General features: G+C 46.4%; 1 protein-coding gene across 1 annotated transcript; it reads right to left on the bottom strand.

Annotated features, from left to right (window-relative positions):
- Positions 1–1,970: 1,970 nt before the first annotated feature.
- Positions 1,971–7,027, bottom strand: LOC135093876 (proclotting enzyme-like). The gene is made up of 3 exons (XM_063993489.1): positions 6,889–7,027; positions 3,589–3,843; positions 1,971–3,224 (listed from the first exon to the last, which is right to left on the bottom strand). The coding sequence occupies exons 1-3, from the start codon at positions 6,913–6,915 to the stop codon at positions 2,076–2,078; spliced, it is 1,431 nt and encodes a 476-aa protein (XP_063849559.1). The 5' UTR covers positions 6,916–7,027; the 3' UTR covers positions 1,971–2,075.
- Between the last annotated feature and the right edge of the window lie 7,135 nt (positions 7,028–14,162).

The following is a 14,162-nucleotide window of genomic DNA, read 5'->3' on the forward strand; positions in this document are numbered from 1 at the left end:
TGCGGCGCCTTAAGTCAAATAAAATCGCAGTTCTCTTCTTCCCCATGTTGTGGCCGCGCCTCCTGCAGCACCAAGATGCACAGCCGCACACTAATACACGCTTCTCTCGCCCATAATTCTCTTTTTCTTTTTCTCTGCTTCCCCATCCTATGGCTTCGACTCATGCAGCGCCAAGGTTTCACCAAAATCCCTAAAAGAGGATGACCAAGACTCAATAAGGAAAGCAAGATGATCACCAGCAGAGCGGCTACGAAGGAACCCATATTGGCGATTAGATTTTTTTTTTTTTTTATTGGATTTTTGTTGCCCTTGGCCAGTGTTCTTCCTACATAAAAAAAAAAAAAAAAAATCTAATCGCCAATATGGGTTCCTTCGTGGCCGCTCTGCTGGTGATCATCTTGCTTTCCTTATTGAGTCTTGGTCATCCTCTTTTAGGGATTCTGGTGAAACCTTGGCGCTGCATGAGTCGAAGCCATAGGATGGGGAAGCAGAGAAAAAGGAAAAGAGAACTGCTGCTGACGAGGGAGAGAGGACCAGGAACAGAAGAGGAAAGATTAATATGATAAAAAGTAAATAGATAAATGAATAAATAAATAGATAAACAAGTAAATAAATACATACATACATGAATAACAATGGAAGTATGACAATGGAAGGAAGGATCGAAAGAAGAGAGACACTGATGCCGCTCGCCTGCCGCCTTAGGGACAGTGTGACGTCAAGCGAAGCTGCAGAATAGGTAGTCTGCAGGACGCCCTATTTGCATCATGGTAGCAATTATGGGCGAGAGAAGCGTGTATTGGTGTGCGGCTGTGCATCTTGGTGCTGCAGGAGGCGCGGCCACGACATGGGGAAGAAGAGAACTGCGATTTTATTTGACTTAAGGCGCCGCAAGAGAGAACAGAGGAGTTAGGTGAGAGGTATACAGCACAGATAAATTTAGTATGAGAGTGACTCTGTAGTCGTAGCCAGATGATGGAAAACTCGAAAGATTCAAGAGCGTGGGCACGAGAGCAAGTTAAGTCATTGCGCACATAAACGCAGCATCCAGCTTTGGATCGAAAATGAGGATAGAGAAAGTAGGAGGGAACAGAAAAGGGGCTACTGTCAATTGCCTCATACACCTGAGTTTCAGTGAGGAAAAGAAGATGAGGTTTAGAAGAGGAGAGGTGGTGTTCTACAGATTGAAAATTAGATCTTAGACCGCGAATGTTGCAGAAGTTAATGAAGAAAAAGTTGAGGGGGGTGTCAAGACACTTAGGGTCGTCGACAGAAAGGCAGTCCGACCTGGGGACATTTATGGTCCTCTCCCCAGATGTGGACTCCGAGGCTGGTGTAGGAGTCGCCATGATGATTTTAACATTTTTGAGTGAAGGGTGTGTGTGTTATTAGGTGCTTGTAGTTTTGTGTGGAGGAAGAGAGTTGTCTTTAGAGGGCAGGCTGTGACTGCCCCCTTGTGTTGCGAGACACAAAGAGAAACGTTCAGTGTCACAGCTGGGTTTAATGAGAAGTTCACAGCACCCCCTGAACAGTGCTTTAGACCTCACTGGGAGTAATTATCGTTTCGGCAGGTGTCTACTGCCTCCTCCTGCATAAGGTTGTGAAGTAATAGACGATTAAGAATCTTCCTGTTGAGGATGACTCAAAAAATTTAGAAAGGCACAAAAAAGAAGCAATAGGACGGTAGTTTAAGGGGATTAGAGTGGTCACTGTTTTTAGAAACAGGTTGAATGTAGGTAAACTTCTAGCAAGAGGCAGAGGTCGTTATGAGTGAAGGAGGACGTGTCATGCCCAGCATCCCTTGCCAGGCACGCCATGAACGCCACCCACGCCAATGACTGTAATTATTCACAGGTGTGTGTCATCTCAGCCATTTCATCTTTCTCTCTACCTGACCTTCATAATGATGGTTCTCTTGCTGCAGTAATGCTCTTAGTCACTAATAAAGGGGAGGAATGCAAAACTAGAAAGCTTAGTGCAACTTTATTTTTTACACCATGAGGGCTTTGCTGCTGAACGTGTCAGAACAGCAGAGAAGGAAGATGAGCCCCGTGGAGGAAGCGCGGATGGAGGCATCACTCCCGGCAGTAGGTAGCGTCAACAGTATTGTCGTGGATCCAGGTAAGGAACTTGCTCGTCCTGGTGTACACTCCGGGCTGGTTAGGGTCAGCACACCCGTAGCCCCAGGAGGTGATGCCAACCTGCTCGTACTTGGAAGTGGAGTTATTAAACACGAAGAGCGGACCTCCGGAGTCGCCTTGGCAGGTGTCCTTACCACCTTCCTCAAGACCAGCACACAGCATATTTTCAGTGATATCCATTTCCGGGCAGGAGGGTTCCAGAATGGGTACTGAGACTTCATTCAGTATATCTGGTCGCTCTCCCCCGGACTGGAGTGTGCCCCAGCCTGTCGCTGTGGCCATCATGCCTGCATAAGTCTTGGAGTCATCGGCAGGCAGACACACAGGGCGAAGCTCCTTGTGTTGAGTCAGGTCCAGTGTTTCTGACAGCGTAATTAGCGCGATATCACTGTCAAGGGTACGGGGATTATAGTCAGGATGAACGGTAATGTCCTGAACGCCCACCAGGCGGGTGACTCCTGGTTCGTCATCGTTGGTGGACTGCATGTTGTGGTCGGCAACTCCCACAACCAGCTCCTTTGCAGGTACGTCTTTAACACAGTGTGCGGCGGTCATGATATGCTTGTTGGTAATGATGGAGCCGCCGCACCGGTACTTCTCGTCGTCTTTCTTCTTGATTCCCGCATGCCACGGGTACTTATTAGCAGGACTTACCTCCACCCCGCCCACGATCCTGCTTGGGTTGGCAATGCCGCATTCACACGATCCTGTGCTACTCGCGGTGGTCGTGGTCTCAGCGGTCGTTGTGGTGGTCATGGTTGATGGACATACGGAGCGAGCTAAGCAGGAGAATCCTTTGTCTGTTCCCGACCTGTCGCTTCTGAACTGCAGTGTTAGGATGTTTCTCTTACTCTCGTATTCAAATCCCGTATCACCACAGAATTTCTTCTTCCGCCTTTTCTCTTTAATCTGCAGGAAGTCTCTTCTGCAATTCCGTGATTCCTGTATATGGAAGTCATCGCAATCAATCATCAACGTGCACTCGCTGTTCTCAGCGACAATCTTCAATTTACATCTTTCTCGGTCGGGGTAATTGTCAGGATAACCCGGGCTGGTGATCCTGCGTCCCTCCTCGCCCACTGTCTGCCGAGAACACGAGAGTGATAGTCTTGCAAAGTAGAAGGAAGCGAAGACTAAAGAAAATACAATTCAAGAAAAACAGGATAAGTCATTGGTTGTCTATTTCCACACACACACACACACACACACACACACACACACACACGCACGCACGCACGCACGCACGCACGCACGCACGCACGCACGCACGCACGCACGCACGCACGCACGCACACACACACACACACACACACACACACACACACACACACACACACACACACACACACACACACACACACACACACACACACACACACACACACACACACACACACACACACACACACACACACACACACACACACACACACACACACACACTTACCACTATTTCTCCTTCTTGGCAATCTACAGGGTCAAGTTGTTTGTGAACCGCCTGGTTTCCTCCCTGCTTGGGCATGATACTGGCTCCTTCATGTTCGCGATCTACGGGGTGCTGTTTGGGCTCAATGCTGGTTCCTTCATGTCCGGGGCGCCTAGCGTTTTGTCCACGTTTGTGAAGCGCTGGAAGTTCTCCTTTTATTGGCTGTATCACAAAGTCACTGGCCAGGCTGGGCACACTGGATGCGGCAACAAACAGCTGTGAAATGACAGACAGTGTTATATTCAGCTTAAGCCAGTCTCTGTTGATGGTCGTGGCTTCTGACATCCTCTCCCTTTGATATCAAGGCAACGATAAACAACGTCTCGCCACCATCAGGGGAAAACTGTCCCTGTAAATGTCTCTTACAATGGAAAGAAAGAAGTGAGTCTCTTGTAGAACATGTTTGGTGCAAATACAGACATTAATTTTGTCCAGTGGTCTAACCATAACTGAGTTTGAAAAAAAAAAAAATTGATATTTTAGTGTTTGGTGGTGTGGTGGAATTAAGAAACAATGCTCCCTGGTGTGAAGCAGAGTAGAGTAGAATGTGTCACTTCATGCTCCCGCGTGTTAACAGTGATTATTTTTCCCTAATAATGATATAATGGAAAGAAAATACCTGTACTATAACTTTATTTCACATAAAGTGGCGAGCTTGCTCCTCCTACAGGCATAGCTACACAGTGGCTGGTGATTACCTGAGGGTGGCTGGTGACAGCATGACAGAATTCAAGAGAGGCTGGTCAGAAGACAGTGGGAAATGGGTAATTTGGCAGCACCTCACTATTTCACTCGTATTTCCTTAAATACAGTGTAAGCTTTACGTGAAGCAGTACAGTGTCACCGTGAATAAATTTACCAAGATTGTATACAAGTATTAGCAGGAATATTATGATGCAGAAAGCAATGGGAGGTGATGAAATACACCGCTGGAGAAATAGATGAGTAAGGAGGGCAGAGAGAGATGTCACCGCGCGGTGCCTGGACCTGGCCTGAGCCGCTGCGATCACCGCTGTGAGGCTAATTGTTCGATTAAAGCCGGAATAACTTGCTTTAATTTGTGGCATTATATACTCGTTCAGTCTAATTAAACATCATGATATTGTAACGAATGTAAAGTCACGTGAGTGTGCCATTAAGTATGAAAACATGAACACATCTATCAATAAAGAATAAGCCAAGAGTCCATAGTGCAAATCAACGTCTGCGCCAAAATAATACATCGAACACAAGTGACCGTGTGAGGAAGTGACCGCGTGAGGATCATAGACCTGACGTTGACATTCCATCCTTCCTCATTTCCCTCCCGTCCACGCGCGCGCGCGCGCGCGCGTGTGTGTGTGTGTGTGTGTGTGTGTGTGTGTGTGTGTGTGTGTAAGAACAGAACGCCAGCACTCAGAATGAAAAAAAAAAAAATCTATGGAATAATGTTAAAAATGGATGGCGGATGTGCATGGTGAAAGAGAAGTGGGGAGTGGAGAGAAAGAGGAGGGTGAGGATTAACTGCTTGAAGCTTCACACGGTGCTTTCGTTTGTTGTGTTGTTCTTCACCACAAACATAAAACTTCATTATACAGAAACTATTAATGTCGTCTCCGCCAGATTTTCTACCTCCTCCCCCCCACCCCCACCCCCCGGCCTGCTAACTCTGCTCAGGGACCTTATCCGTCCATGTATTGAGCAAGCTTCACATGTCCTAGTGGGGTTCCACACATACCGTTCATTTAGAAAGGATGGAATCAAAAGATTTTCGTCCTATTAGCCCCTCTCCTCTAACTGACTGTCTTCAGCCTCTTTCTCATCACTGCAATGTTGCATCTCTTGCTATCTTCTACCGATATTTTCATGCCAAATGCTCTTCTGATCTTGCTAACTGCATGCCTCTCCTCCTCCCGCTTCCTCGCTGCACAAGACTTTCTTCTTTCTCTCACCCCTATTCTGTCCATCTCTCTAATGCAAGAGTTAATCAGTATTCTCAATCATTCATCCCTTTCTTTGGTAATCTATGGAACTCCCTGCCTGCTTCTGTATTTCCTCCTTCATATGACTTGAACTCTTTCAAGACGGAGGTTTCAAGACACTTATCCTGTATTTTTGACTAATGCTTTTGATTCTGTTTGGGGACCGCCACCTCAGTAGCTCTCTTTTTTTTCTTACAAATTTTGTTACCCTTGGCCAGCACCTCTCTTACATAAAAAAAAACTATGCATCTTTTTTTACGCATGTACGCGCACATTAAGGCGGGAAGGAGGAAAGAAGGGCTATAAATGCATAGTTAATACATACATACATGTGTGTGTGTGTGTGTGTGTGTGTGTGTGTGTATTCAGGTCAAGTTCTAGAGGGGTGAGGGATGAGGGTGTGAGGGAGAGGGATCGCCAGGCAGGGAGGACAGATTATTAACATTTGAGAGAGACAGACACAAAGATGGAGACAAAGAAGGGACAGCTTGGGTGAGGATTGATCACTACATCACCCACACCTTCCTGGTCACCAAGATGAATCCAAACTGAAACTGCGCCGCCAGCTTACCACTACCCAATCTCAGGTTTTGAAGGACAGGAGATCCCCTAAGCCTGGCCCTCCCGCTGGGAGAGGTTCCCTTCGCCACTGTATGTGAGACAAAGTATACTCGTAGGTATGAAACTTCGTATATGGCCATGGCATACCTGAATCGAGAACCTAAATACGTACGTTTCTTCAGTATACAAATATTTCTTCTTTTAAGCGATATACAGGGATTTGCATACATTGTGTAAACTGGAATCGTGTAAAGAAATATGAAACCTAATGGGAAGTGGGGGTTAAGGGATTTGACCTATTAATTTGCACTAGTTTGTGCTTAAATCTGTGGATGAAAACAAAATTGACTAACTTGTGCAATTATTGAGCTAAGTGAAGAGATATAAGTATTTTTTTTCAAGGGAGGATGTTTCGCTCAGACTGCTTGCCGGTGGGAAGCAGGGCTGCCAACCCAACGCAGAGGTCTCGCTGAAATTCTGAGGGCGGTATTCAGAAACGCTTTGTTCTCTCATCACGACTGTTTTGAAAAATCACAAAGATGATTAGGCGGGCTCTTGAGAATGTTTCTTCCGTTAACAATGTAGAAACCTCATCAATCTGCCACTGTAACCGTAAAAACACCATTAAGAACCCGTGTCACTTCAACTAAAGCCTTTCAAAAGTAGTGGAGGTGCGGCGCAGAAGCGTTTCACTATACGGTCTTTACTCTCACCGGAGTGTAATTGGTCTCATACTCACCAGGAGGCAACAGACCCTCACATCCATGGCTGCTGAGGCTTGATTGGCGCCCCTCTTCCCAGCAGCGGCCTTTATGCCATCAAGGACCAAGGACAGATGTGCACGTAGCAGTGGAGGGCAGGGGACAGGTGGGCGTAATGAAATGAAAGCGCTGAATGGATCATGTATGGATCATGAAGTTTCCTGAATACCCCAGAACGTGCTTAGGAACATGTGCTTCGCCTCAAAAGGCAAGTGTGACTTTAATTAATCGCCTGAACAAAGGAAACGAGCCCCGCTGAATACGCCACTGCTTTGAGCAAGGTGATATTTCTCTTCATGCCTTCACTCAACACATGAGCTATGAGCTCCGGCTAAATGAGGAGGTATTTCAGGACCAGCAGAATTCGTAGAAAGTTATTCAAAAGAGTATCAATGGCGGATTTTCAAGTGAGACTATCAAAATACCTTGCCCTGGTGACCTGCAAATCTGTGCTTCCTTGAAAGGAAATATCTATGCACATTAGTACTACAGTGTTTACTGCCTGTAGGAGACTAGGATGGCATCCCTGTTGCTCATAGCATACCAGACCTGTGCAAATCTGCTCTGTTGAGAGGGAATATCTATACACATTGATAAGGGGATCGCTGTGGTAATGCGGTACCGCGCGTGCCTGGGTGCTGAGGGGTCCTGAAGTGCGCAGTCCTAGCCGCAGTGCGAGGGTAGGAAGGGCATCCACTCGCTTTCCATCAGGAGGCGCCGACCTACTCCCGGTACATTAAGGAAATTCTAATGTAAAAAGAAAACAAAACAAAGCAATAAATAAATAAACAAATTAATTCATGGAAAAAATTAATAGATAACTCAATAAAAATAGATAAATAGGTAAATAATGCAATAAAAATAAATGAATAGTAAATCAAGTGAAGAAAAATAGATGAAGGGATGAATAAGTCAATAAAAACAAATGAAGATAAGTAAGTCGATAGAAAATTTATAAAGAGATAAGTCAATAAAAATAAATAGATTAATAAAGACGAATATGCACATTAACACTACTGCTTTCAGGAGACTGAGGTGGCATCCGTCTTTCACACGCTCATTATTATTATTATTATTATTATTATTATTATTATTATTATTATTATTATTATTATTATTATTATTATTATTATTCATTTATTTATTTTATAATTAAAGACACGCACACATACACACATACATTTCATTTGCTGTTTACATTTCTGTCTACAATGTGGCAACACAATGGACAAGACCTTCCGACCCAGAACAAAATCCTGATCCGTACTTCGAAGGCTCCTGCTCTGCACTCCCTCAGTGGTGCAGCCCTTCACCTTGACTCAACCAGGCAATCCGAGCGCCTTCCTTCCCTTCCCTCCTCTCGCTTGAGTCACCCCTTACCTATGCCTACCTCGCAACCTTCCCCACAAGTATTCAGAAAGGCTTTTTTTTTTTTTTTTTTATGTAGGAAGGATACTGGCCAAGGGCAACAAAAATCTAATAAAAAAAAAAGCCCACTGAAATGCCAGTCCCATAAAAGGGTCAAAGCAGTGGTCAAAAATTGGTGGATAAGTGTCTTCAAACCTCCCTCTTGAAGGAATTCAAGTCATAGGAAGGTGGAAATACAGAAGCAGGCAGGGAGTTCCAGAGTTTACCAGAGAAAGGGATGAATGATTGAGAATACTGGTTAACTCTTGCGTTAGAGAGGTGGACAGAATAGGGGTGAGAGAAAGAAGAAAGTCTTGTGCAAGGAGGCCGCGGAAGGAGGGGAGGCATGCAGTTAGCAAGATCAGAAGAGCAGTTGGCATGAAAATAGCGGTAGAAGACAGCTAGATGTGCAACATTGCGGCAGTGAGAGAGAGGCTGAAGACAGTCAGTTAGAGGAGAGGAGTTGATGAGACGAAAAGCTTTTGATTCCACCCTGTCTAGAAGAGCAGTATGAGTGGAACCCCCCCAGACATGTGAAGCATACTCCATACATGGACGGATAAGGCCCTTGTACAGAGTTAGCAGCTGGGGGGGTGAGAAAAACTGGCGGAGACGTCTCAGAACACCTAACTTCATAGAAGCTGTTTTAGCTAGAGATGAGATGTGAAGTTTCCAGTTCAGATTATAAGTAAAGGACAGACCGAGGATGTTCAGTGTAGAAGAGGGGGACAGTTGAGTGTCATTGAAGAAGAGGGGATAGTTGTCTGGAAGGTTGTGTCGAGTTGATAGATGGAGGAATTGAGTTTTTGAGGCATTGAACAATAACAAGTTTGCTCTGCCCCAATCAGAAATTTTAGAAAGATCAGAAGTCAGGCGTTCTGTGGCTTCCCTGCGTGATATGTTTACCTCCTGAAGGGTTGGACGTCTATGAAAAGACGTGGAAAAGTGCAGGGTGGTATCATCAGCATAGGAGTGGATAGGACAAGAAGTTTGGTTTAGAAGATCATTAATGAATAATAAGTAGAGAGTGGGTGACAGGACAGAACCCTGAGGAACACCACTGTTAATAGATTTAGGAGAAGAACAGTGACCGTCTACCACAGCAGCAATAGAACGGTCAGAAAGGAAACTTGAGATGAAGTTACAGAGAGAAGGATAGAAACCGTAGGAGGGTAGTTTGGAAATCAAAGCTTTGTGCCAGACTCTATCAAAGGCTTTTGATATGTCCAAGGCAACAGCAAAAGTTTCACCAAAGTCTCTAAAAGAGGATGACCAAGAGTCAGTAAGGAAAGCCAGAAGATCACCAGCAGAGCGGCCTTGACGGAACCCATACTGGCGATCAGATAGAAGGTTGTGAAGTGATAGATGTTTAAGAATCTTCCTGTTGAGGATAAATTCAAAAACTTTAGATAAGCAGGAAATTAAAGCAATAGGACGGTAGTTTGAGGGATTAGAGCGGTCATCCTTTTTAGGAACAGGTTGAATGTAGGCAAACTTCCAGCAAGGACGAAAGGTAGATGTTGACAGACAGAGCTAAAAGAGTTTGACTAGGCAAGGTGCAAGCACGGAGGCACAGTTTCGGAGAACAATAGGAGGGACCCCATCAGGTCCATAAGCCTTCCGAGGGTTCAGGCCAGCGAGGGCATGGAAAACATCATTACGAAGAATTTTAATACGTAGCATGAAGTAGTCAGAGGGTGGAGGAGAGGGAGGAACAAGCCCAGAATCGTCCAAGGTAGAGTTTTTAGCAAAGGTTTGAGTAAAGAGTTCAGCTTTAGAAATAGATGTGATAGCAGTGGTGCCATCTGGTTGAAGTAGAGGAGGGAAAGAAGAAGAAGCAAAGTTATTGGAGATATTTTTGGCTAGATGCCAGAAATCACGAGGGGAGTTAGATCTTGAAAGGTTTTGACATTTTCTGTTAATGAAGGAGTTTTTGGCTAGTTGGAGAACAGACTTGGCATGGTTCCGGGCAGAAATATAAAGTGCATGAGATTCTGGTGATGGAAGGCTTAAGTACCTTTTGTGGGCCACCTCTCTATCATGTATAGCACGAGAACAAGCTGTGTTAAACCAAGGTTTAGAAGGTTTAGGACGAGAAAAAGAGTGAGGAATGTACGCCTCCATGCCAGACACTATCACCTCTGTTATGCGCTCAGCACACAAAGACGGGTCTCTGACACGGAAGCAGTAGTCATTCCAAGGAAAATCAGCAAAATACTTCCTCAGGTCCCCCCAACTAGCAGAGGCAAAACGCCTGAGGCACCTTGGCTTAGGGGGATCCTGAGGAGGGATTGGAGTGATAGGACAAGATAAAGATATGAGATTGTGATCGGAGGAGCCCAACGGAGAAGAAAGGGTGACAGCATAAGCAGAAGGATTAGAGGTCAGGAAAAGGTCAAGAATGTTGGGCGTATCTCCAAGACGGTCAGGAATACGAGTAGGGTGTTGCACCAATTGCTCTAGGTCATGGAGGATAGCAAAGTTGTAGGCTAGTTCACCAGGATGGTCAGTGAAGGGAGAGGAAAGCCAAAGCTGGTGGTGAACATTGAAGTCTCCAAGAATGGAGATCTCTGCAAAAGGGAAGAGGGTCAGAATGTGCTCCACTTTGGAAGTTAAGTAGTCAAAGAATTTCTTATAGTCAGAGGAGTTAGGTGAGAGGTATACAGCACAGATAAATTTAGTATGAGAATGACTCTGTAGTCATAGCCAGATGGTGGAAAACTCGGAAGATTCAAGAGCGTGGGCACGAGAGCAGGTTTGCTCTCCACGACTATTTTTCAAGGCCACTGAGACAATTAGTCGGATTCTCAAGTGTTTCTCCTGTTAATAATGTAGAAATCTTTTTAATCTGTCACTAGAACCTTAAAATTACCCTGAAGAAAAACGTGTAACAAACTTTTTTTTCATAACGTCGAGACTTTTGAAAGTAGTGGAGGTGCGGCGCGGAAGTTTTTCATAATACGGTGCTATATATTCCTGGTAGTGTAGTTTCTCCCGTTAATAATGTAGAAATCTTGTTAATCTATCACTACAAGCATATCGCCCTTAAAAAAAAAAAAAAAAAAGTGTAACTTCAAGTACGTAGAGCCTTTTAAAAGTATTGGAAATGCGGCGCGGAAATGTTTCAGAATGCTTTCTTATATCCCCTTTGAAGTGCCTTCTTAATTCCACCTTGACCGGCCACGCAACCCATGCATTACTGTCAGCCTGTCACCCCAAGGCTAGGCAACCCTAGTCCCCGGCCACCAATCGCCATTCACCAACACCATACCCCAAGCCAGCAGAAACCCCAGTCTCCAGCGCCAGGCATAACTAGCACAGTGAAGTCCCATGCATCATGCCGTTGCTTTTCAAACCCACACGCTACTATTTGATTTACAGTGCTCCGAGACGCTTCAGCTTTAATGGTTCTCCGCACGATATGTAGCCAAGGGCATGCCTTAACACACGCACACACACACACACACACACGCACACACACACACACACGTCACACACCGTCTTGACCTCACACGGGCAGGACGTGTGACCTTAGGCGCTCTCGAGCAGCCTCGGCCAGCTTGTTGGCCTTCCCCTGCCCCCTAGTGATAGTGACCTCAGTTTTTTTGTTTTTTCCTTTTCTGTTTTCAACTTTTAGCTTTTAGTTTTAGGCTCGACCTGGTGGGATTGTTGTTTTTGTGAACACTTGTAGCGAATGCGTGTGATACATAAAGAAAAATGAGTGCTTCAGTGCAAACGTACGAACGCAACTACCTCCTGCGTCGTAGACGAGGATCCGTGTACCCGCCGCCCAACGTGATACAGTGCCTTAAGTCCTTGAAACTATTTCGAAACCGAGGATCGAGAGGAGGCAAAAGTGTGGTGCGTCCCATCAAGGTAGTGACCTCCAGTGCCAGAGAAGACCGCAGGGTGGAGAAGAGGGAATACAAACACTTTGAGGTGCCAAGAACGTGGTATAGTCTTCCCTCACTCCTCTTATTTAATGCAACGTCTCTGGCCAACAAGATGGACGAATTGATTGTGACGGTGAGATCTACTTGTGCGGACATTGTGGCGGTTACTGAGGCGTGGCAGATTGTTCCTGAGGTGTGCATGATGCAGGACTACCAGCTCTACCATCACCTCAGGTCAGGACGCAGGGGGGGGGCGAGTGGCCGTTTTCTGCCGCTCTGCCCTCAGCCCCTCACACCTCCCTGTCGATATTCCTGCCGGTGTGGAGGCCCTGTGGGTGAGAGTCACGCCCCCCTCCCATCCCAGCAACACGGCCTCCATCATAGTTTGCGTCGTGTACCACCCCCCACGAGCCGCCACTGCACAGTTACTCACCGCTCACATCATCAACACTGCTGATGCCCTGAGGGTGAGGTATCCTGCTGCCAAGCTGGTCATCTTTGGGGACTTTAACAGATTAGATATCAACGATATTCTACACCAGCTACACCTCACCCAGGTCGTGGACTTCCCCACCCACCAGCAAGCCATCCTCGACCTTATACTCACAGACCTGGGCCAGCAGTACTCGCCACCCAAGCCGCTGCCCCCCATGGGACGGAGCACCCACCTCTCCATACTGTGGACACCTACACCCACCACCTCGACCCCCCGGTCAGCTGTCACCAGGACCCACCGCCCCATGCCTGACTCAGCCATGAGGGAGTTTGGGCAGTGGGTGACACAACACCCGTGGACCGAGGTGCTGGATGAGGAGGACGTCCACTTAAAATGGCAAATTTACGTCGCCACCACCACAGCAGCCTTCCACCACTACTTCCCAGCCAAGAGCGTCACAACGCACCCGTCTGATGCTCCCTGGATGACGCCCCGCATTAAAAGACTCATGCGTCAGCGGACCTGGGCGTTCCACTCCTGCCCGGTCCTTTACAGGAAACTAAGAAACAGAGTCATCAGGGAGATTAAGAATGCAAAGGCAAGCTATTACCCAGACAAGATACACCACCTCAAGCTGACCAACAACAGACAATGGTACGCTAAGATCAAAGCTTTGTGTGGCTTACAAAAGCACACTTCATCTCTTCCTTGCACCTCACACCTTCCTGCTAATCTCGCGGCTCAGGAGATGAACGATCACTTTGCTGCTATCTGTCAAACCTTTCCTCCCCTCCACACCACTCCGCTTCCTGCATATCTTCCCGCTCCCTCCCCTCCACACACTGTCCAGGCAATGGATGTTTTTAAGAGAATACTTAAGTTTAAAGCAAGATCCACCACACCCACTGACCTTCCTATAAAAATTTACAAAGAATTTGCTGTAGAGCTAGCAACACCGCTATGCTCCATAATAAACGCCTCACTCTCCCAACACTCTTGCCCCGCGGACTGGAAGACATCTTACGTCACCCCCATCCCCAAAACTTCCAGTCCTCAGTCACTCAATGACCTCAGGCCAGTCTCTATCACTCCCATCCCTAGCCTTATTTGTGAAGATTTTGTATATGACTGGGCATACACCAAAATTTGTAACACCGTGGATATCAGACAATTCGGAAATATTAAAGCCACCTCCACCTCACATTACCTGACCAGCTTCCTTGAATTCATCCACAGCCACCTGGACAAGCGAAACACCTCTCTAGCTGTTGCTTTTGTGGACTTCAAAAAAGCCTTTGATCTTGTTGATCACACTGTTGTCATCAGCAAGGCAGTAAATCTGGGTCTCCCTCCTAATCTGATAGCGTGGCTAGCCGACTTCCTCACAGGGAGACGTCAGCCGTTCGCTATCAGGACTCTGTCTCTAATTTCCAACAGCTGACATGTGGAGTCCCCCAGGGGACCAAGATGGGTCCTCTATGCTTCCTCCTCCTCATCAACGACGCCCTCACTGACA

This window comes from Scylla paramamosain, chromosome 44 (assembly GCF_035594125.1).
Source record: "Scylla paramamosain isolate STU-SP2022 chromosome 44, ASM3559412v1, whole genome shotgun sequence".
Classification (NCBI taxonomy): domain Eukaryota; kingdom Metazoa; phylum Arthropoda; class Malacostraca; order Decapoda; family Portunidae; genus Scylla; species Scylla paramamosain.